The sequence below is a fragment of the Callithrix jacchus genome, chromosome 20 (assembly GCF_049354715.1).
Source record: "Callithrix jacchus isolate 240 chromosome 20, calJac240_pri, whole genome shotgun sequence".
Lineage (NCBI taxonomy): Eukaryota > Metazoa > Chordata > Mammalia > Primates > Cebidae > Callithrix > Callithrix jacchus.
The window spans coordinates 11,614,491-11,639,200 of NC_133521.1; the positions used below are offsets into that span (position 1 = coordinate 11,614,491).

Genomic DNA, 24,710 nt, shown 5'->3' on the forward strand with positions numbered 1-24,710 from the left:
CTCTATCCTGAACAGTAAGAAAGCTCTGAACCACCAAGAGAATACAAATGTAAGGAGAAATTTAAGCTACATAGTCATGTTTTTAAAAGCTCTGCTGCTTGGTGGTTCTTAATTAAGCTATAGAAACTTCCAGCAAACTCTCCTGACTGAACAGCAATTAATAGCACTAGATTAGCTTGTCATTTTAATTGACATTGACAATATTATGATTTTATCAAAGAGATGTCAAAAATTATTTTTCTCTTCCTAAAGACACTTAAAGGCATGAGTAATACAGAAATAAAACTTTGCATTTTTTTATGTTAAACAATCTAATAAGACTTCAGTTTAGATTTAAAGTAAAATCTGGGCATTATAGTCTTATTTATTTTTAGAGACAGTGTCTCACTATGTTGCCCGGGCTGGACTCAGACTCCTGGGCTTAAGTGATCCTCCCACTTCAGCTTCTCGGCGACTTTAGAGGTGTATCATTGTGCCTGGCTTGCACATTACTTTTATTTAGTATAAAAGATCTTGCAGACTTTAGGGATCATCTTGCTCAGTTCCAGTTCCAGATGACAAAACTAAGGTTCAGAGAGGATAAGTCACTTTAAAGGTAAAATACATGATTGTGAGAGCCACCATCTCCTGATGTCTTACCTAAGCTGGATTATCACTCTATTTTATAGATGGGAAAAATGAGGCTGAGGTCAGTATTCTCTTCCACATAAAAAGTTAATCAGTGGCAGAACGTACTTTCTGATTTATAATTCATTATGCTACTTTAGTTGTATTCAGAGTCTACTGCCAATCTCACATAGTGAGGAGTAGCCAAGCCCTTTCATCCTGCAGCTGCCTCCTGCCTATATGGAGGCCTTATTGACTTCAAAGGAACTCTATCTAGGGAACTGATAGTGTTAACATTTTGGCTTGGAGAGCAAACTACAACAAATTTTTCTCCCTTTCTGTTCGCAGTGGTTTTTTTGCCTTCCTCAAAGAACTGAAACTAAAGTTTTACATGATACTTTATATCCCTAAAAATCTTTGGTCTTTATGTAAGGTGTATTTCAAACAAAAATCAATTAGAGCTAAAACCTTATTTCCTTTCCTAATAGTTAAAATCTTAAAAATGTTACTTAAGGTATTTATTGACTTGTGTTTCCATTATAATAAAGCTTCTCTTTGGGTGAAGAGAATTGAAATATTTTATTAGAAATATTTATGTTCTATATTGAGTCTTTGCTCCACAACTGAATTATTTTGCAGCCTGGGTACATTTTAGGTTATTAATTTTTAAAGTGAAGAAAGCGATTGGCCTATGATCATTTTTAGCAATGGAAGAGACCTTTACTGTGACTTGTTTCAATCCTTTTACTTTATATGTAAAGAAAACTCAGGGTCAGAGTGATAAGGAGACTTGTCCAAGGTCACCAGCTAGAAAGTGGAGAAATAAGGACCCAACTTTTTAAACCCCTGGTTATATGCACATCCCACTATCATGCTACTGCCATACAACAAGAAAGATGTCAACACTTTTGCAAATTTTCTAAAAGGTCTTTGGATGAAAAACTTAAATGTGATCATTCAATACAGTAAGTGTGGCCATATGTAAGCAAACTAGCTGGTTTCCCCCACCTGCCTGAGTACAGTGTGTTTCACAACCAACCTGAACTCAATTTAACTCATTTACTTAGTTTCATACATGTCTGTTACATCAAGGTTAGTAGAATGTTTTTACTAAACAAATTTGAGACTGATCTAGTAATTCTTAAATTATCTTCACTGACAATATTATTTTATCAAAGAGAAAGTAAAAAATTATTTTTCTCTTCCTAAAGATACTTAAGAGCACCAACAGCATAGACATAAAACTTTGTGGGGTTTTTTTTGTGAGTGTGTTAAATTGTCTCATAAGACTTCGGTTTAGAATTAACATAAGCTTTGTTTTACCTTTCCTGGGGCATTCCTGAAAGCCTGCACTTTCATTTGCTTTTCTACGCCCAGTGTTAATGCGAGATTGTACGTTATTGTATGGAGTTTGCCTGTAACCCTGGATTTGAAGTTGCTGTTTGGCTGAAATTAGTCTGTGTTTGAGGGCTTCATTTTGTCTTTCGAGCTCATGGACTTTCTCTTGCAGCTGCTCAATCATTTCTTCCATTTCCACATCTCGTCCCAGCCGCTTGGGGCCGCCACCAACCCGCTCATATCTTTTCTTGTCATTAACTAGCCGTATTAACTTGGTGGCCATTCTGGGGAAATAATAAAAAGATGAAAAGGAATGTGAGAAGTCAGCATAAAATGCATTCTGTTGAAAGGAACATAATCACTGTGAAGACTTCAGTGCAGAACCTGAATAATAAATTTCAGGTTTTGATGTAACTATTACTGCCTGTGAAGAATCCTTTGATGATAATTGAAACCACTGGGCAACAATCTGCTTTATAGCACTGACAAATAACAGTTTCCTAAGGCTTATCATTTAAGGTTAGTAAAGAGAGGACACATATTTACTCCATATGTTCCTGAAATGCAATTTTTAACGCATGACCTTATATAGGAATGCTGTATGCACTTAGACGTAGTTACAGATTGTGGATGTGGTGGGTTATATCTGCAATCCACAGTAAGTTAAAACTTTTGAAAAGTGTGTTACGACTGCAGCATTTAGGTAATATATTGTTTTCAGTTTCTCCAGGATTAAGACACACTATAAATATAAAAGTGTTAGAATGCATAAATGCACACATATAAAGCCCAATGAAAAATTCAAAAGAAACCAAAATGCACCAATAAATGTTGCTTAGTGCTCAAGAAACACTTGTGTTTAATGGTAAAAAATAATTAGATGCAAAAAGTGTCGTTTTAATGCTATCCTTAAATTTAGACATAAATTGTACTTTTGACATCTCAGGAGTTTATATCTTTGATTCTTTTAAGTTTTGATAAAAACTGGTTAGACAGAACAAAAGACAGAAAGGGCACATTGGGGTGATGTAATATACACGTACGGAAAACATGCCTGACAGTGAATGGAAAAATCTTGGCAGGACAAGAAAGAAAAGGTGGCTTTGATGAGAGACACAAGTTCAAGACTTTACAAAATTGGTCGCACATCTTCAATAGCTGATTCTAGTTTATAGTGAATCTATTTTTATAAAGACCCAGACAGGAGATTGAAAATAAAAACATACTTCATTTTTCTTTAAATGGGGTTTGCTTTATTTTAGCATGGTTATGGACAGAAGCTTTTACTTAAGGGAACAAAAGTGAAATAAAAAAATCCTTAATAGCTTTGGGATGTCATAGCACAACCTTTTTTTCTGCCCTAAGCAGAGTCCGCTGTAAATGCGGTAGTAATACATGTCTATCTACACTTCTGGCTACTCAGCCTACAGCATGTGGCATCAGGGAGAGCTATGCCTAACATAATCAGTTAAGATTGTTTTCTCCTTCCCTTGAGGCACATCCATTAAGCATGCTTTATAAAGGATACAGGATAATAAAAACCAAGATTCAAGAGTACCGCAAACACTCTAGTAAAATAATCAGTGGATTAGGTCCTTTTTCACCTAATTCTGAGAATGACATATCACTGGGAAATTTGGCCAGGTATCACAGTTCAACAGGGCCATATATTCTACCTGGTCCTTTAATGAGTTTAGGGTCCTAAGCCCCATCCAATGGCCTATGCATAAAAATAGCATTGTCACAAGAATGAGATGCCAACTTAAATATCTGAATTACCTGTTACAGAGAGACTTTCACACAGAGATATAGATAACATTCAAAAAAAGACACAGATTAATATAAAAAGGCAGTTAACGACTAGAGAAAAATAATGACCCTAATTTTTAAGTCAGGAAAAGCACAGCAATAGAGTACCTTTAAATTTTTCAAATGATGTTCAAATAAACTTTGTCAAGAAACATGATTGCATCTGTTCATCTAGTAATAGCCATATATTCCATTTGCCGGATTTGATTATTTTATCATATTAATGAGTCATAAGTGAACTGGCAAAGTCCGAATGCTTACTTAAAAAGGTAGTTTTGGCTAGATGCGGTGGCTCACACCTGTAATCCCAGCACTTTGGGAGGCCAAGGTGGGCAAATCACTTGAAGTCAGGAGTTTGTTCGAGACCAGCCTGGCAAACATGGTGAAACCCCATTTCTACTAAAATATAAAAGTTAGCCAGGTATGGTGGTGGGTGCCTATGATCCCAGCTATTCGAGAGGCTGAGGAAGGAGAATCGCTTGAACCCGGGAGGTGGAGTTTGCAGTGAGCCGAGATCCAGCCACTGTACTCCAGCCTGGGTGACAGAGTGAAACTCCCTCTCAAAAAATAAATAAATAAATAAAAAGTTAAAAAAAGGTAGCTTATGAAATCTACATTTATAGAAAATAATACTATTGACTTCTTCTTCTTTTTTTTTTTTTAGACACTATTTTGCTCTTGTTGCCCAAGCTGGAGTGCAATGGTGCAATCTCGGCTCACTGCAACATCTGCCTCCCGGGTTCAAGCGATTCTTCTGCCTCAGTCTCCAGAGTAGCTGGGATTACAGGCATGTGCCACCATGCCCAGCTAAGTTTTTGTATTTTTAGTAGAAACGGGGTTTCACCATGCTAGCCAGGCTGGTCTTGAACTCCTGACCTCAGGTGATCTGCCTGCCTGGGCCTCCCAAAATGCTGGGATTACCAACATGAGCCACTACGCCTGGCCTATTTACTTCTTAAGGATAAATTTAAAGACAGTTCTACCCATGTATCTAGGTCATGGTCAGTGGTATGAGATTGAGAGGAATTCAGAGCTTTTGGGTCATACTGTTCATTGGATCATTACTCTCACAGTTAAGTAAAATAAATTCCGGGAGGTTAAATGGCTTGACCATATCATAAGCTAGTGGCAGAGAGATAAAAGAATAGATACATACCACTTGATTCCTTGCTCGATCCTTTTTCCATTAAACTACATGGTTCATTATTAAGGTGTTTATTTTCTGGCTATGTCAAATTACTAATGAGGTCATGGATGTGAATTCAATTTTTTTACTCACCAATTAGGCTTACAAAGAAAAAAACTGTTAGGTGGTCATAGTAGACTACATGCCTCATTCTGATTGGCTGATGTGTGTGTGGGATATCGGTCAGAAAAGGAATCAGGCAAGTCAGTCACAAGTCTTGAAAACAGCCATCATCATGACTTAAAACCCAACTCAAAGTAAAAGGCCTGCACATAGCAGGTCAGTGGGTTGCTAAAGTCCACAGAGTAGAAGCTGAACTGGAACCACCTCCCTAGGAAGGATTCTAAGCAGAAAAACCCTATTTTCATTCTTCAACGGCTGTCTCACCTTTTCTTTGAACCTGGAACATAAATATGAATACAGACCTGCCCATGATTACACATCTGAACATAGTTCGTTTTTAATGCTGTCCCTTCAGAAGAGAGGCACAGCATTTCTGAATAAAAAAAAATGAAAGAGTATCTACCCTTAAGAAATCATATTTGCCAAAATTTTTTGCACATAAATCAAAAGTGACAATACTGTTTCTTCAGAAACAGTACAGACTCTTTGAAATCAATATAGAATCTAGTCTAACCCAAGCAAAGTTAAATATGTTCCAGAGACTGAAGTGATGTTTTCATTAGTAAACCCCAAATCTTAAGGGAACATGCCTTCTAACAAATTAGAATAGTTAGTTACTTTTTAAAACTTTCGTTTTAAAATCCAGACATTTAAAAAACAGATGCTTTGGCCATTTGCTTATTAAACTATAAATATTAAACCAAGTTATTTATAGAAATGATATACTCCTGTTACTCTTAGCTATTAGCTTTTCTCTTTTAAATGGTAAGTTCAGACATAATAAACACTCATAATCTTTTTGGTTTACTATTCTAGTTTGCAAGATTTTCCATTTTTAAAAATTATATTTATTTACATCCTGCTTGATTCCAAACAAGATTCAAGGTGGGGTTTTCAATTAAGTTTATAAAATACCATACCCTCCAAGTTTTACTGAGTCAAGAAGAGAAGCTAAAAGCTTTTTATCATAACCTTTTAATTTTATCCTCCTGCTTGCAGGCATGCTGTTTAAGTAAAATGTTCTCATCATGCAAACGCAAAAATCTGTCTTCCAGTTCCTCACGACTGACACGCGACACTGCCTGGTGAGACTTCATTGTCCGTGTTGCTGAAGTTTCTGCAAAAATGCCAAGATAATTAATCATGGGGTTACTTAAAATAGTCTCTAAAAACTCTTGATATTAATATAATCTCTGAGGCACTCATCTTAGATTTTTTTTCCTTTGTGACCTACAATTAAGATTGCTTTAGAAAATGTTATAATGTTGTTTACATCAATTATTTAAGGTGAGAATAAAAATATTTGCTATTAATATTTTAGATACAGTATTAGGAATTTGAACAATAGTATTCATTCAAAAATGTATTCAAGCAGCCATTCTTTAAGAATGTAAGGGCAGCTGCGGTGGCTCAGGCCTGTAAGCCCAGCACTATGGTAGGCTGAGGCGGGCGGATAACGAGGTCAGGAGTCACAGCCTGGCCAACACAGTGAAACCGCATCTCTACTAAAGATAAAAAAAATTAGCTGGGCGTGGTGGTGCGCGCCTGTAATCCCAGCTACTTCGGGAGGCTGCGGCAGGAGAATTGCTTGAACCCAGGAGGTGGAGGTTGCAGTGAGCTGAGATCGTGCACTGCAGCCTGGGTGACAGGGCAAGACTCTGTCTCAAAACAAAACAAACAGACAAACAACAAAAAAACCCAAGACTATAAGATGGAATTCTGATTCAATAAAGACTTTTGAACGTACATGCTGAATGCTGTGACAACTAAAAGAGTATCTGAAAGTTATTTATTTATTTATTTACAAAGGCAAGAGTAAGAGTAATTTGGTAAACACAATATGATTAAGACATTTTTCTAAGCTATGGGTATTTTAGAAAAGGAACTATAAAATTGTAAGACCAAACAGAAAACACCCCTGAAATTTAAAAATTATCATTTAAAAGTTTCACAATTAATTTCTCTATATACTACCTTACATAATTTTTAAGAATGTTTATATTCTTTAGCATGTGTATATATCTGTTTGCAGATGTTTGAATTGGGTATTTTCCATACCATTGTGAAGTAGGTCAATTTTCAACAATTCTCCAATAGAAACAAAGAAAAACTGATAGAGACTAAGGTCCTGTGATGGTTTACTGAAGAATTGAAATTATACAATATTGAAACCCAATAAATTGTTTTGTACACCTCAAACCTATTTGTATTTTAATACTTGATTCTCCCTGAATGATCTCTAAAGCAAAGCTTATACGCAATTTTTACTGTTAACAATAAAATCTGTGTAGCCAAAAATTAGCTGGGCTAATTTTACAGGCACACGCCTATAGATCCAACTACATGTGGAGCTTAGGCAGGAGAATTGCTTAAATCCAGGAGGTGGAGGTTGCAGTGAGTAGAAATTGTGTCACTGCACTCCAGCCTGGGAGACAGAGTGAGACTCCGTCTCAAAAAAAAAAAAAAATCTGTGTAGCCAAACTTTATTTTTTTCAATAAACCACTTTACTGAAGTTTTCACAAGTCGCCTTTTACACTGGTCTGATTAAAAAGTATATGTAGATTACTGAGTGTAATGTATCTTAAATCCCTAGCCTATTCAGGCTAGAGGGGGATTTTACATCTTCTAAGAGTTGTTGATAATTGATACATGCATGCCAACATGGCTGATACACTCTACACACAAAGATAAACACAGCTCTCTATTCTAAATTGTTCTTTATAGTGCTTTTCTTTCTCAATTTGAAAGTGCTTTTTAGCTCTACAGCAACTAAGTGACAGAAGAATAAAGAAAACTTTTAATCCATATTAATTTGATACAAAAGTCACTATCATGTGAGATAGTCTACTTAAAAGGCAAAATGTTTAAATATGGCCTTTCCTCCCATATAAAATTTAAACATAAAGAAATGTTTTAATACTGAATGTAATTTAAACCAGGCAATTCAGTTTGGAGGCTTGATACTCTCTATGCAGTTTCTACTGATGTGAGGAATTTTAAAAAGATGATTTATGTTAATTCTTTATTAGAACGGGGGGGACTGTACACTTTCTATGAGCTGTTGATAATGGATGCATGTAGTAAAATGTCATATGTGTTCTAAACCCTTCATCTTTTTGTTTAGTCCAATCAAGGACTATATAGTTACTTAAACAGTTTGGTTTGTATGAGTATCAGAAATACTTTAAATTAAAAGTAAAGAAGTCAGTGATCAAAGTTCATAACTGTACTAAATAACAGCTGGCCATACCTTGTAACTCTCCCATTCCAAAGAGGTTTAGACCTATGTCTTTCACAGGCAAGTCTCCTGCAGTCTCATCAGTTGGACCAGACATGGCCTAGCTGGGGAGAAAAGAAAATTCACTCTTTCCAAGTTACTACATTAACTATGCAATGGAATGAAGCAAATAAAATGAAAAGGGGACTAGAACTTTAATGGGCATCTTATTGTCCACATGTGCTGCCTGAAGATGAAAGCTTCTATTCTAAAAGTACTACTACATTCAATCATAGAGTCAGTGTTCCTTTCAGCAGTATATTTTGTATAATTTGCTTAGGAAATGAGGTAAGATTATCATTTAAGAAATACCTCCTCTCCATCCCTTCCCTCTCCCCAGCCTCCAAGAGGAAGCAGGTATCTTGCAAAAAACTCAGGTCAGGAACTTGATTCAAATGGCTGCCCTATCATTAACGAATTGGTCAAGCCACTTAACTTCTCTGAGTTTCAGTCCCTCAGTTTAAAAAATGGAGAAAATAATACCTATCTCAGAGAGGTAAGCACTGAGCACATGTGCCTGATGTCAATATTACATAAATATTAATTGTGTAATTGATGCACAAATAGTGGGCAGTTCCAAGTTTTGTGAAAGAAGTTTCGTTGCGTAAATTTACCAAATTGTTTTTTTTTTTTGTGTGTCCTGCTTTTGTTGCTGTGGGGCTTAAGTCCTGCCCAGGGTTCAACTACCTCAACACACAGGCTGTCTAGCTAATTCTGGTATTTTTATACTTTCTATTGTTTCTTTTGAGACAGAGATTCGCTCTGTCGCCAGGCTGGAATGTAATGGCATGGTCTTGGCTTACTGCAACCTCTGCCTCCCAGGTTCAAGCAATTCTCCTGCCTCAGCCTTCCGAGTAGGTGGGACTACAGGCCCGCAACACCATACCCAGCTAATTTTTGTATTTTTAGTAGATACGGGGTTTCACTATGTTGGCCAAGATGGTTTTGATCTCTTGACCTCGTGATCTGCTCATCTCAGCTTCCCAAAGTGCTGGGATTATAGGTGCGAACCACGGCGCCCAGCCTATAGTTTCTATTTTTTACAGAAATGCAGTAACTTTATTTTGTATGTGGATGTGAGTGGTCCACACAATATCTATTTTGTAAAAAAAAAAAGAGGATTTTATATTTTCACTTCAATCTATCTAGTAAGCTAAAGGCACACTGTGAATGAAGGTACACTAAAGGGCAGAGTTCTTAAGCTCTAGGATATCGGTTCTAGAATGTGAAGACCAGGACAGTAGCAAGCTTTATATTGTCTTGTTCAGTTCTGTATTCTTGGAGGCTAGTACAGAGCTTGGAACATTCTGAGAGCAGGCATTCAAACAGCTGTTGAATGAATGAATGGGGTCTGTGAACCTAGAGATCATTTACCAAATTTTATATGTATATATGCAATATCTTTCAAAGAGGGTTCACAACTTTTATTGTAACTCACAAATGGTGGAGAACCATTGCTTTTTGCTGTTACAGAAACAGCTAACAGACAAATCCTTGGGAGATCATCTACTTCTTTTGGAAATACTGCTATCGAAAAGGTCAATTTTTAGGATCTTGTTGACACACAAGCCCATGTGTGAAAATGAGAAGTTTTCCATGACAGAGTTAAGGTCACTTTCAGAAAAATGAGAAGAATAATGATGATGATGATGATGACGATGATGGTGTTAACATTCACTACTTATTATGTGCCAGGTAGTGTTCTAAGTGCTCTGCTTATACGAATTAATGAAGTGTCTCACCATTTCCTTGTGAGGTTGTTACTCAAATGATTCCTGCTTTACAAATGAGGAAGCTGAGACACAGATTAGTTAACTCACTTAAGGTAGCAGTTAGAAGTATTAATAGTTGTGTCCGGTGATATTTTTGGTTGTCACAAGGAAGGGGGATGCTACTGGCGTCTAGTGAGTAGAGGCCAGGGATGATGTAAAACATCTAACAAGGCATAGGAGAATAACAATAAATTATCCAGCCCAAAATGTTAATAATAATGTGGAAACTGAGTAACCCTGCACAATGCTGCAATGCCTCTTCAACACCATCTCATGTTATCCCTCTTTGCTCACTATGTTCCACCTACACTGTTCTTTTACTTTCCTCAAACCCCCCATACCCTTGTCTTGCTCAAGGCCTTTGTATTAGCTGGCTCCTCAATCTTTGGAGCTCAGTTCACTTCCTCAGACAGGCTTTCCCTGAACTTCCTATGTTAGAGTAGTCTTCCTTAGATTTCTTCACTGTTTATTTCTTTTCTTTTCTTCTCTCTCTCTCTTTTTCTTTCTTTGATAGGGTGTTGCTCTGTTGCCTGGGCTGGCCTCGAATTCATGGGTTCAGGTGATCCTCCCATCTTAGCCTCCCAAGTAGCTGGAACTACAGGTGTATGCCACCACGCCTGGTTTGATTCTCTTATATCAACTGCCTCTATGTGAAATTATCAGATAAAATTATTGTTTGTCTCCACTAAAAAAGTATAAACACCTCGAGACGGGTATTAGTCTTGTTCACAGCTGTTCAGGAACAGTGCCTGGTACATGGTGGTAACTAACATTAATATATATTGGATGATTGGTTGGGCGTGGTGGCTCACGCCTGTAATCCCAGTATTTGGCAAGGCAAAAAGAAAAGAAAATGAAAAAAATTTGTTGAATGAATACATGGATACCAGGCACTGAGATTAAAATGGCAAGCAAAGTCCCTGCCTGTATGAAACTAGCAAATTATGGAAGTAATCAAACGATAAACAAATAATATACAATTAAGCAAACAATAGGCCACTCAGGAGGTTTAGGGTCTACCAACCAACTCCTAATCAAGGGCAAATGAGCAAACTGTGTTAGGGATAATCAACTTGCAGGATATGGATAGAGACGGCAATTAGCAGCATCAATTCTCACCTTCATGGCTGGGATATAACATTTCAAGTTGATCCTGGACGTTGGGATAAAGGGGCGGGCTGTGATTCAGGCCTGAGAATGTGGAGGTGTCTCGGGCTCGGCTGCTTTCACGCGAGCAGAACTCCAGGGCCTTCTCTAGGCCTCAGAGCGAACCCTAGGACTCTGGCCCGTGCTGCATAGGGAGGGTCCGCAACCTCCACCCACCATCATCCTCCCTCATCCTCCCCGAGTACTCACCGCGCCACTGGTACTGCAGCTAGCTACCGTTGCTATAGCGCCAACAGCGTGGCGGGCGGCTGGACGAGAGGAGCACGGGAAAAACATGGCAGGCCCCCGTTGCCTCCTGGGAAATGTAGTTCTCTTTGGACTCCAGCCCGTCTGCTTGCTGAGTAGCGGACTACGCTCTCCCAGCTGTCGGCCCTGGGAAATTCTCCTGCTCCCAACCCCGAGGCGCTCGCGGGCGTCGCCGCGAGGCATCCTGGGAGTAGTAGTTTTCTTAGCTCTGAGGGAGAATGGCTCCAGGCGGGATCAGGACGCTGAGAGAACTACATGCAGGAGGCGGGGTCCAGGGCGAGGGATCTACGTTGCTCTCTTGGCGAAGGCGGCTTTAGTGGCAGCATGAAGCGCACCCCGACCGCCGAGGAACGAGAGCGCGAAGCTAAGGTATGCTGGGCTCCTGGGGCCTGGGCTTCTTCTTGCGCTGGGAGCTAGGAACAGGGAACCTGAAGGGCTTTGTTTGTTGGCGAGCGGATGCACGGTGTTAAGCTAAGGGGTGACACGGCCTTGTCAGCAAGGGACCTGGAGACATTGGAGGGGGTGTTACAAATTCGTGCTGTTCAGGATGCAGGCCGAATCCTGTTGGATCGGCTCAAAAATGAGAAGCAAGATTCCCATTTTCTTGTCGTTCTTCTGCACGTATTCCTGGGTTAAATTTGTAGCCATCCTTGTGCCTCAGTTTACCGGACTCTCAGATGACTGTGATCTTACCAGCTGTGCTTTCTCATAATGGTCTCTGAGGACTGAATCGTGACTGAGATCGGCTTAGTAGAAATCGGCGGTCAGCTGTGTTTCTTTGGAACAGTTGTCTCAGTCACCGGCTGATACAGTTTGTCTCCTTTCAGCGCTGTGTATATGAGTTTTCAACTACATTGCTTTTCTCCATCTTTAGTGTTCAGTTTCTGGTAGTTGCCATTCCATGGGATGACCATGATAATGGCAATAGCGGTTTTAAAAAGCATTTATTGTGGGTCAGGCACTGTATTAGGTGCATAATATTTAAATTATTTTATATCATTGTCACAGCAAGATAGATATACAGATGGAGTATAAACAACGCCCTGCTTCACAGGCGAAGAACTGAGGCCCAGAAGAATTGAGAGTTTTCCTTTCTCTCATTCCCAAAGTCAGATCATGTTGATTTATCTATGTATTTTGGGAATCTATCCACTTTTTTTTTCCATCAGGCTACTATTATCTTCTTAATGGACTGTTGGAATAGTCTCTTGATTGGCCTATACTCACTCAACACCCTAACTTAACTCTTCTTCCACTTTCTTTTCCTTCCCCCAACAACCGTTCTCTTCTGACACCCTAAGTAAGATCTTCATGAAATGAAAATCTAATTATATCCCTTTCCTGTCTCCTTACTCTGCCAACCACCTGTTTAAAAATATTCCATGGCTTTCTGTTGCTCTTAGGATAAAGAAAAAACTTCACATTGCCTACAAGATCCTGCATGGTCTGGGCCCTAACTGCTTTCACAACCCCATTTGACATGACACTCTGCTGTCTGCCTGCCAGTCACTTTAGCCTTCTTAAAAGTTACTCTTCCCTGTACTTCATCTGGCTACAGGGCCTTTGCACATGTTATTTGGTGCCTACTCTATGTTAAGCAAATATTGGCGGTAAATATTGGTGTTAAATAATATAGACACAGAATTGTCTTGCTTTCATAGAATTTCATCTTACAAGTGAGTCTGTTTTAGGGCAATGCACCTAAGGATTTAAAATATAAAATCTGTTCTCTATTGACCTGAGTTAGTGCAGTATTTCATAAGGGACCTGAAGTCATGCTTGAGTCTGGATATGATGTGGATAATATGCTAAAGATAAGCACAAAGAAGGTGACCCTTCTGCTTTAGTTTACACAGTACAAAGTAACAAATGTCACCTCATGGTGTTGTGAATGATGTCTTTCTCATCTTTCAGGTTTATTTTTAAAGTAATTCATTTACTCTGTGAAGATTTATTGAGCACCTATTATTTGCCATACGTTGAGATTAGAATTTTGGCTAAAATAGAATCCCTGTGCCAAAGGAGCTCTTCCTCGATTGAAACCATAACCATTGTCTGTGAGGTAGTTATTAGTGTCATCCATATTTTAGAGATGTGGAAACTGAGACTTATAGAAATCGTGACTTTCCCAAGGCCACTTGGTTGCTAGGTGGAACTAGTGCTCTGAGCCAGGTCTTCTGAAAATCCAAGACGTTTTCCATTTTCTGCTTGTGAAACATGTTGAACTGGTAGAGCAAGTTGTCTTCCTTTTTTCTTTAAAAAATTTGCTTTTCATTTAAAATTTGCTTACTTAATCTTATTGGTTAGAACAAAGTATAAGTAGTTGTTTTAAATGTAAAATGTCTGATGACTCATGAATTATTTTCTCTTTTTCTGATCAACTTCATTGAGGTATAATTTACATACAGTTATTTGCAACCATTTTTAGTGTACAATTTGATGCCTTTTGACAAATGTATGTATCTGCAAAAACCACCACAATTGGCAGAGCGAACATTTCTGTTCCCTCTTGTTAATTTGCAGTTAGTCTTTCCCTCCACCTTGGCCCCCAAGCCACCACTGATAGGTTTTTGCCTCTGTAGACACATCTGTATTTCCTAGATTGCATATAAGCGGAACATACAGTATATACTTTTGGGTCTTTTTTTTCATGCATCGCAATGATTTTTCTTTTAAATAGAGATGATGTCTTGCTATGTTGCCCAGGCTGGTCTGGAACTCCTGGGCTCAAACCGTACTCCCGCCTCTGCTACCCAAAGTGTTGCGATTATCGGCATGAGCCACTGTGCCTGGCCAGCATAGTGATTTTTGAGATTAATCCATGTTGTTGTATGTATCAGTAGTTCCTTTTTATTGTGGATTAGTGGTCCACTGTATGGATATACCACATGTTGTTTACTCATGCACTTGTTGCTAGACATTTAGATTGTTTCTGGTTTTGGACTCATGAAAAAAGCTGGTATGACCATTGATGTATGAGTCTTTCCTAGGTCGGGTAATGGCCCAAAATGGAATTGCTTAGTTATAGGGGAGTTCTTTGTTTAACCCTCTGAATAAATTGCCAAACAGTTTTCCAAAGTGATTTGACCATTTGTTTTAGTTTCCTATGGCTGCCGCAACAAGTTACCACAAACTTGGTGGCTTTAAACAACAGAAATTTGTTCTCTTACAGTCTGGAGATCAGGCATTGAAATCAAGGTGTCACCAGGGTCACACTCCCTTTGAAGGACTTTAGGGAAAGCTCCTTCCTTGCGTCTTCCAGCTTTTGGTGGTCCCTAGTGTTCCTTGGCTTGTGGTAGCATCACTTCATAACTTCTCTGCTTCCATCTTCACGTGGCCTTCTTCTCTTTGTTTCTGTGGCTCAAATCTCTCTCTTCTTTCTCTTCAAAGAAATCATTGGATTAGGACCCATCCTAAATCCAGCATGATCTCGAGATCCTTGAGAGCCTCAACTTAATTACATTTGCAATGACACTTTTTCCAAATAAGGTTACATTCATATGGGCCAGGTTTTTGGATTTGGACATAACTTTTTGGGGCACAATATTCAAACGCACTGCACCCTTTTACGTTCCTACCAACTGTTGGTGGGAATGTAAAATGAGAGTTCTACTTGTTTCATATCATTGCAACGCTTGATATTGTCAGTCTTTTAAGTTTTAGCCGTTCTAGTAGATGTGCAGTGATGTTTGATTGTGATTTTAATTTGCATTTCAGTGATGACTAATGAGGTTGCATATGTCTCTTTTTGTAAATCTTTATTGAAGTTTAATTTACATACCATAAAATTCACCTGTTTTAAGTGTACAACTCTATGGTTGGTAGCATATTTGCAGAGTTGTGTAACTATTGCCAGTCTTATTTCAGAACATTTTCATTCCAGAAGAAACTTTGTATCATTTGCAGTTATTTCTCAATTCCACTTCATCCCTAGGGAACCACGAATCTGCTGTTTTCTGTAGATTTACCTTTTGTGGACATTTTTGTATAGATGGACTTATACAATCTGTGGTCTTTTATGTTTGGCTTCTTTCACCCAGGATAATGTTTTTGAGGTTCGTCTATGTTGTAGCATGTATCGATACTTAGTTACTTTTTATTACACAGTAGATAGAATTCCAGTGTCAGGCCGGGTGCGGTGGCTCATGCCTCTAATTCCAGCATTATGGGAGGCCTAGCCTGGCAGATTATTTGAGATTGGGATAACGTAGATCAGGACCAGCCTGGCCAACTTGGTGAAACCCTGTCTCTAATAAAAAATACAAAAATTAGCTGTGAGTGGTGGCCCACACCTGTAATTCTAGCTACTTGGAGGGCTGAGGCATGAGAATCACCTAACCTGGGAGGCAGAGGTGGCAGAGAGCCCAGACTGTGCCACTGCTTTCCAGCCTGCGTGACAGAGTGAGACTCTTGTTTCCAAAGAAAGAAAAGAATTCCAGTGTCAGGATATATTATGTTTTGTTTATCAGTTTACCAGTTGTTAGACATTTGAATTGTTTCTACCTTTTGACTGTTATGAAAAATGCTACTGTGAACATTTGCACACTAGTTTTTGTGTGGACGTGTTTTCATTCCTCTTGAGTAGATACCTAGGAGTGGAATTACTGGTCATATGGTAAATCTATGTTTAACATTTTAAGAAGCTGACAAATGGTTTACTTGTGTGGCTACACCATTTTACATTCCCCAGCAGCCATTTGGAGAGTTACAATTTTGTCACATCCTTGGCAACACTTGTCATTGTCTATCTTTTCTATTGTAACCATCATACCGGGGAGAAGTGGTATCTCATTGTGGTTTGATTTGCATTTCTCTCATGGGTAATAATGTTACGCATTTTCTCATGTGCTTATTGGACATGCATAGATCTTTTGTGAAGCATCTGTTTAAAATCTTTACCCATTTTTTTTGTTGGATTGTTTGTGTTCTTATTAAGTTTCATGAGTTCTTTTATTTTCTAGAAACAAATTCTTTGTTTACTATGTGTGTTGAAAACATTATCTTCCTAAATGTCTAGGTTACTTAATGGTTTTTAATCAGGATTCAATTTATCAATATTTATTCTTACGGTTCACGCTTTTTGTGTCATATCTGTGCAATCTTTATTCCAAAGTCACAAAGATTTCTTGTTTGCTTTTTAAATTAAACTTTGTCATCCCCATAGTGGGTACTTAGTTTTTATTTTTCTTTTCTCTCTGAAATAACTTAGATCATATTTTCTCCCTTGTGATTGCTTATGCTATAGACTTTTATGCTATTTCCAAGTCTGGAGGGTGAATAAGGTTGAACCAAATAGCTTTCTATGATTAACATTTATTGAATTTGTGTTAAGCATATGAGAGTACTGTACCATATTCATGCATTTTTTAAATGAACTTTTCTTATAAGGCAAATAGTAGAACAGTCCAGATTGGTATTTGATGGTTTGAGTTAGAACCATGGCATCTGCCATTTCCTTACTATTGGGGATTCACACCCTGTGCCTCAGTTTCTCCAGTCAGAACATGAGGTTAAGAATAGCTGCTTCTGTGGGTTGCTGTGAGGACCGAGTGTGATTAGGTCTAGCTACTGTCCCAGGAGTAGAGTAGTATGTCCTTGATTGAGTTTGGTTGCCTCAGGGGTCCTCTGCTGGGGTGGGACTGGCCCTATGCATTCTTTCCCAGATGTTATAATTTATTATTTTGAAATGATTAGAACTTATTAAAGAGCAAGAGTAGAACCTAGAGCTCTCATAGACTTGCTGTCCAGATTCACAGGTTAACATCTTGCTGTGTTCACTTGATTGCTCTCTCTCTCGCCGTATATATCCATATAAACAAACATTTTTTTAATGAACCATTACAGAGTAAGTTGGAGACATCAGTCCTCTTTACCCCTAAATAGTTCAGCATGTATTTCCTAAGAACATGGACATTCTCTTACATGCAAATATAAACACAGTCAATTGTTAATTTCAGAAAAAGTTGATGTTGATATGATGCCATTATGTAATCCAAAGTTCATATTCAAATTTTGCTAATTGTCCTCATAATGAATTTTATAGCATTTTTTTCCTTGTCCAGGTTCCATTCTTGTATTATATGTTACCTTTCATTGTCAGGTCTCTTTGGTCTCTTCTCCTTTACTCTGGTGTCCTTTAAATGGGTTCCTCATCCTTTTTCTTTCAAGACATTGACATTTGTGATGTGTGCAGGCTATTTTTTTTTTTTTTTTTTTGTAGAATGGCCCCATAGTTTTATTTGTCTTGTGTTTCCTTATGATTAGATTCAGATTTTGCATTTTTGGCATGTATATTTTTCAGGAAAGATGGTACCTCTACAGGTCACATATTTATAATCCACATACCCATCCTCACTGTAGGTAAGTTTTATTTGACCCAAACAAACTGTTTGAACATTGTTTCAGAATTATTTTCTAATATTTAAAAGTTGAGGGATTTCACATAAAGATCTGGATGTCTGATTCTCTTGAAAAACCAGAGTATCTGGTAACACTGGACATGCATTTTCCTAACTAGAATTGAATAGTGGCTTCCCTTTTAGGTAGGAAATGTGCTTTGTATTTTGCTGTCATCCAGTTTTGCCCGTTCAGTTGCAGTATAGAGGTATAGTGTGGGACTTTAGACGCAGACTCCTGAAATTGAATTCTGCTCCCTCATTTACTTGAGCCAGCAATTTAACTTCTCTGAGCCTTCGTTTTCTCATCTATCAAACTGGAGTGATATTCATGGTTGTGGTAGGGATTGAGATATTATATAGCACATAAAACATTGCTGGCCTACAGTCAAGATAAATATTGCTATTATCACCATCTTCTCATCACCATCATCACCACCATCACCACCACCTTCACTACTGCCTATCTGACCCCAGTAGATTTATAGCCTATATTCAGGACATTTATTCTGTAAACTGATGTTGAGTGTCTTCTCAAGTGGATTTTCTCAATTGGGGTTTCATTAACTTATTTCCCATGCAGCCAGAATGGTACTAGTTTTGTACCACCTTCCAGAAAATTGAGAATATAGTCACTCAAACCATTTTCTGTGTTCTGTGGTTTAGATAAGGAACCTGATTAAGTGTTGAGTAGTCCCATGGAACTGGCTGGCTGTCCATGGAAGGTAAATAAGTACCAACAGCAGAATGGTGAGTTTTATCACAGGAGGACATGGTAGCAAAGAAATTCTAATATGGCCTAGAAGTCATGGAATTCCTTTCTTAAAAGATCTATTTAAAGGTATATCCTTATGAGGCCTGGGATTCCTTAAGGGGTTTTTCAGAAATATTAAAACTGTTTTATTAGTCATGGAATTAAAAGCTATGGATATTGAATTCCAAGTTAGCTTCAAAGATTCTTAAGCTGGCTTAGGTTATATCATCTTTTAAACTATTAAAAATAGAACTAATTTAAGTTTATTATGGAAATGGCTATATACCCAAGAACATTTAATAATTTTGTTTAAGTAATGTACATTTTTATCAGTGAAGGACCATATCCAGAATATATAACCTACTATTTTAAGTAACATGATTTAAAAACTCTTCTGTTTTTGGGGATAGTTGTCTTACCAACTTTAAATGATAAGGTTTATTGAGTTACAAAAATAATAACTTGGTCAAATGCAGTGGCTCACATCTGTAATCTCAATGCTTTGGGAAGCTGAGGTGGAGGAGGCTCATTGAGACCAGGGGTTCGAGGTTACAGTGAGCGGTGATTGTGCCACTGCACTCCAGCCTGGGCACCAGAGTGAGACCCTGTCTCTAAATAATAAGAACAATAACTCAACAAAAGAAAGTTTGTTATTTATGTTTGTACTCACTAGATATTTTTACCTTATTTTATATTTCAAGTTTGGCATTTTATTGAGGTCCTGAGAAGGTTCTTCTGGACTCTACTTTTTTTAATGGGCCATTCTAGATTATGTCACCAATTTATCTAAACTGAAGACTAAATATGGGACAGTTTTGATGTTAGGCCAAATACCAGGGAACTTGAGAAATGAAAACCTCACCTGACACATTCTACTTTCTTTTTTTCTTTCCTTCTTCCCCAAATCCATTATTATTTTTTGCTTAATCTCTCCTTCAATATATGGGTAAGCCTTTCATCACTGTTTGGAGGTTCAATTGACTTCTGTAAACAGAAGAAGAGTTAGTGTATTTGATCATGGTTTCCAAACTACTTTAGATACTGTATCTTACTTGAAAATTAACCAACAAAACCACTTAGTAACAGTGAGTTCTTGTTACTTTCTGTTATTTCCAGGTCTGTTTCCTAACCCTCCTAGTATTTGAAAACTAAATTAGCCATTCAAAAAAAGTCTTAGACACTTGGAGCAAACAGTAGCTTCCTTGAAGGTAGCATTTGTGTCTAATTCGTCTTCTCATCTCTCCATTGTACCTGGCAGGATGTCTTCCACAAAGGAGACATTAATAAGTATCTGGTGCCTGTAATCCCAGCACTTTGGGAGGCGAGGCGGGCAGATCATGAGGTCAAGAGATCAAGACCATCCTGGCCAACATGATGAAACCCTGTCTGTACTAAAAACACAAAAATTAGCTGGGCATGGTGGCATGTGCTTGTAGTCCCAGCTACTTGGGAGGCTGAGGCAGGAGAATTGCTTGAAACTAGGAGGCAGAAGTTGCAGTGAGCCAAGATCGTGCCACTGCACTCCAGCCTGGTGCCTGGCAACAGAACAACCCTGTCTCAAAAAAAAAAAATAATAATAATAAAAATAAAAAATAAATATCTGGTGAAGAAATATTAAATGGTTGAGAGCATCCATCATCTGCTATATGATACATGTGACCCTTCATAATTATGATTCTGGATCCTTGGCTGCTAATGAGATTTATTGTGGCTGAGTTTAGCGATACAAATTTTGACATGTAGATTATAGTCTCCAAAAAAGTAGAGATCATGTTTTGTTTTGTTTTGTTTTTAGTTTTGTCATTCACCATTTTATCCCCAGCCCTTAAGATTTTGCCAGACACATGGTAGATATTTCATACTTGTCAAATAATGAATGAATTCCCAAGAGCATCACTTGTTATTGGTCAGTAGACTTTCTAATAGTGAGAAATGGAACTGGAATTTGAAAGAAATAATGGAAAATGGTTAAGTATCTTATGAATTGTAAATTACTTACTATGCCATAGATGTGGGCATGAATTTTGAGAAACAAGACTCTTCTATTCAACACATACTTAGGCAACTGTCAACACTTGTTTCCAAGTGTTCTTCTCCAATTTTAGAATGCTAGTTTACTCTTCAGATTTATTTTGTTGTTAGTTTATTATGGTAGATTCCTTGCTAAAGGAATATTTAAATTAATTAAATATTTAAAGGGTGACTTTCTGACCTAGAGGAGAGGAACTTTTGTTAGCATGGTACTTTTGGAACCTTAATGGAAAAGCACAGTTTAGAGAAGGTGAATTTAGAGTTCTGCTAAGCTCATTCATTTAATCTTCTGTTATAAACTGATTTTGTAATATTTTATAAAATTGTCTCACTGGTTAATTTCACAATGTAAAGTTGAAGGATTCTTAGGATTCCTTTGGTTGGATTAGAACAGGTTCGAGAGATGAAGATTTGTGCTGGTAGGGACTTGTTCCCAGACATTTGTCCTTGGCATGCTGTTTGTTAAACCATCACATGTTTGGAAAGTTACACCTTGAATTGGTGCTATGGTTTGCATTTTAAAAATTGTATTTTATTATGATAAGAACACAACATAAGATCTACTTTCTTACCACATTTTTCTTTTATTTTCTTTCTTTTTTTTTTTTTGAGATGGAGTCTTGCTGTCACCAGGCTGGAGTGCAGTGGCACTATCTCGGCTCATTGCAACCTCCACCTCCTGGGTTCAAGCAATTCTCCTACCTCAGGCTCCTGAGTAGCTGAGAGACTCCAAGCGCGTGCCACCACTCCTAGCTAATTTTGTTTGTATTTTTAGTAGAGATGGGGTTTCACCGTGTTAGCCAGGACGATCTTGATCTTCTGACCTCATGATCTGCCTGCCTTGGACTCCCAAAGTGCTGGGATTAAAGGTGTGAGCCACCATGCCAGCCCAGCCTCTTACCACATTTTAAGTGTACAATAGGCCAGGCGTGGTGGCTGGCTCATGCCTGTAATCTCAGCACTTTGGGAGGCTGAGGTGGGTGGATCACCTGAGGTTGCGAGTTTGAGACTAGCTTGACCACTATGGAGAAACCCCATCTCAACTAAAAATACAAAATTAGCTGGGTGTGGTGGCACATGCCTGTAATCCCAGCTACTTGGGAGGCCGAGGCAGGAGAATCGCTTGAACACAGGAGGCGGAGGTTGCAGTCAGCCGAGATTGTGCCATTGCACTCTAACCTGGGCAAGAAGAGCAAAACTCTGTCTCAAAAAACAAAAAATCAAGATATTCATTGGCTGGGCGCGGTGGCTCATGCCTGTAATCCAAGCATTTTGTGAGGCTGAGGTGGGCAGATCATGAGATCAGGAATTTGAGACCAGCCTGACCAACATGATGAAACCTTGTCTCTGCTAAAAATACAAAAATTAGTTGGGCATGGTGGTGCGCGCCTGTAATCCCAGCTACTCAGGTGGCTGAGGCAGGAGAATCACTTGAACCTGGGAGGCAGAGGTTGCAGTGAGCCAAGATAGAGCCACTGCACTTCAGCCTGGGTGACACAGCAAGACTCCATCTCAAAAAAAAAAAAAAAAGTATAAGTGTACAATAAAGTACTGTAAACTGTAGGTACAATGCTGTATAGCAGATCTCTCTGGCACTTACTCATTTTATATGATTGAAACTATGCAGCTTGATTAGCTCTTTCCCATCCTCCCAGCCCTGGTAATCACCCTTCTACTCTCTGATTCTATGAGTTTGACTATTAGGCATGCATTTTTGTTTTTGCTGTAAGCATCTGCCCAGTTGCTATGCTGATCATTTATTTACTCTGTGGTTTTGGAAATGATCTGCTTACAAAGTGACCATGCCTCCCCTTATGTTAAAAAACTGCCATATGGTTAAAGGGCAGTTGAGACCGTTACAACTGGTAGAAACCAAGTAGAAAATTCAGTTTGAAGGACCAAATTATGTTGCAGCTGCTCTGAGGAGGAGATTCATAATTGTTTTTGATCAGAAAATTCAGAGCTCTGATTTCTGCATTAGCCCTAAGTCTGCCATTTGGCACCTTCATTTAGTGACTAGATCATTCAAGGCTGAGCCTCAAGGGCCAGCATTTCTGCAGTAATAATATAAAATGGGCTGATGCTGGAACCTTAACTCCCTTTGCTGAATTGGGCATGATTAAAGTCTCAAGGCTGCATTAATATGGATTTTCTATTTCTATGTACAGCAGTTTATTATCTCACTGTTTTCCAGTTTGCCAGTTTTTGAAAACAAAGATGGAAAATTCTGCTGATGAATTTTTTTTTTGCCTGTCAGCACAATAGCATTTTGTTGGCTTAAGAATATGAGAATAGCACCAGGCAGATGAATGCAAACATTACAGTTTATGTGGACTTTAGCCTGTTGTCATGTCAGTCTTGTTATTTAGGTAAATAGTGTGCAATTTTTCGCCGAATCAGCAGCCAATATGCTGCGAGCAATTTTTGTTTTCATTACATTATTGGCTGGTAACTCTATTAATGAGACAATAATTGGGAAATAGTAGTCATTGTTCTCATAAAACATGATCCTTGTGTTGGAACCACAGCCAGGCAGAGGAGTTGCATATGCAGACAGCAAGGGAGGAAAGGATGAGTAGCCAGTGTTCCCAGCTTTTAAAATCATCAGACCCCTGCTGCTTAAATTGCCCCAGCTGTTAATGCTGGAACCATTACAGTAATGGACTCAGCAAATGAAGGAGAACGAAGACACGCACACTTTATTACCAGAGGGGCAATTTTCTCTTCATATGTAATAGCAGCGGTGCCTCATATTGATCAGACCATCAAGATACTAATCCTCTGTAAAATTACTTGTTATAACTGAAAATGTGTTAATCCAAATCAGTCTGTGTCCTGACTGTCTACTTACTATTGAATACAGACTATTAGATGCTTTATTTTTTATGATTTAAAGGCTTTGCCCTGAAAATGGTTGGCTATTCCCTCGCAACACTGAGTGCTTAATCTTAGCTATAGCCCAGGGTTGTCTTTTTGTTTTAAACAGAACATCACCCACTTAATTAAGGAGTGAGTGTCTGTCTTGCTGTCTGAGTTATGCTGGTGTTTTATGTTCCTCTGGATTTATTAAGCATCTTGTTTTACATTCAGTCTGTGGTTTGTGCTGTAAATAAAAATAGGCCCATCTTGCACATATTAGAAATTTGCAGGTAGCAAATGTCAATAAGTACCAGGGATGTAAGGTTCTTTGATTTATACTTCAGGCACCAGGTTGTGGTTTGTCGATTGAACCCATAGGCAGAATGCATCCTGGTGTCTTCTGCGGAGCAGATGTGTTTTTGCATCATTGTCTGAGAAAGTTTATGTTTATTTCTGTATCCTTGGTTCAGTAGACTGCTTTTTAGACAATGAGGCATATCCGCTCCCCCTCTTATGTCTTGTGAGAAATGACTACAGCTAGACATCATAAGAAGACGCATTAAAAACCGGTTTCTATCTTCCTGAATATTTTGAATTTTAGGAACTTCGTAAAATTCCCATGCTTTTTCACTATAATCTCTTTCTACATACCTTATATGTTTATTTGTATATAGACTCGGATGCCCTCTTGGCAGGGTATTTATTCTAATATGTTGTTATAGCTCAAAGCATTTGTCTGACATTCTCTGTAGAGTTCATTCAGAAATACTTAATTAGTACTCTTTGTGTACCAGGACTTGGATTACAGGCTGGAGGCTTGAGGACGAGTAAGATAAAATCTTTGCCATTGAGGACCTTAGTTTAGGAGGAAGATAGGCATGCAAACACATAATTATAATAATACAGTATAGTACATGCTAGTCTGCTGTGAATGTGTACTTCTTGAGAGCATGGGCACAATAGTAAAATCAGCCTCATTGGTTTTTCTTGCTGTGTTATCAAAAGCAGAATTCTGACATTTAATTACACGTTGAGACTTGTTTCTAAATGACTCCTAGCTGTTTGAAAGAAATCTCTTCTTTCCTCACTGGAGACATGTTTACATGTCCTTAGGGGGACAGTCAAAGGAAAGATTTCCAAAACTGT

General features: G+C 38.3%; 2 protein-coding genes across 19 annotated transcripts in view; one reads left to right on the plus strand and one right to left on the minus strand.

Moving 5' to 3' along the window:
• RPGRIP1L (RPGRIP1 like) overlaps positions 1–11,513 on the minus strand; it is a 125,363-nt gene extending 113,850 nt beyond the window's left edge. For 6 of the 14 annotated variants that reach the window (XR_004737482.3, XM_078358129.1, XM_008985874.5 and 3 more), the window contains exons 1-4: positions 11,469–11,513; positions 8,314–8,401; positions 6,035–6,179; positions 1,930–2,228 (exon numbers count right to left, since the gene is read on the minus strand). Coding sequence is in view for 13 of the 14 variants with exons in the window: in XM_078358129.1 (XP_078214255.1) it covers positions 1,930–2,228; positions 6,035–6,179; positions 8,314–8,398 (529 nt within the window). In the remaining variant the exon portion in view is untranslated. Of the gene's footprint in view, positions 1–1,929; positions 2,229–6,034; positions 6,180–8,313; positions 8,406–11,231 lie in introns of all 14 variants that reach the window. The other 8 variants (XM_078358131.1, XM_002760949.6, XM_078358134.1 and 5 more) reach the window with 4 other exon arrangements.
• A 222-nt stretch (positions 11,514–11,735) lies between these two features.
• The window catches only part of FTO (FTO alpha-ketoglutarate dependent dioxygenase), a 431,427-nt gene continuing 418,452 nt past the window's right edge, over positions 11,736–24,710 (plus strand). For 4 of the 5 annotated variants that reach the window (XM_035282681.3, XM_035282682.3, XM_008985872.5 and 1 more), the window contains exon 1: positions 11,736–11,894. In XM_035282681.3, coding sequence (XP_035138572.2) covers positions 11,781–11,894 — 114 coding nt within the window. In that variant the 5' untranslated portion in view covers positions 11,736–11,780. The remainder of the gene's footprint in view (positions 11,895–24,710) is intronic. The other variant, XM_078358136.1, reaches the window with a different exon arrangement.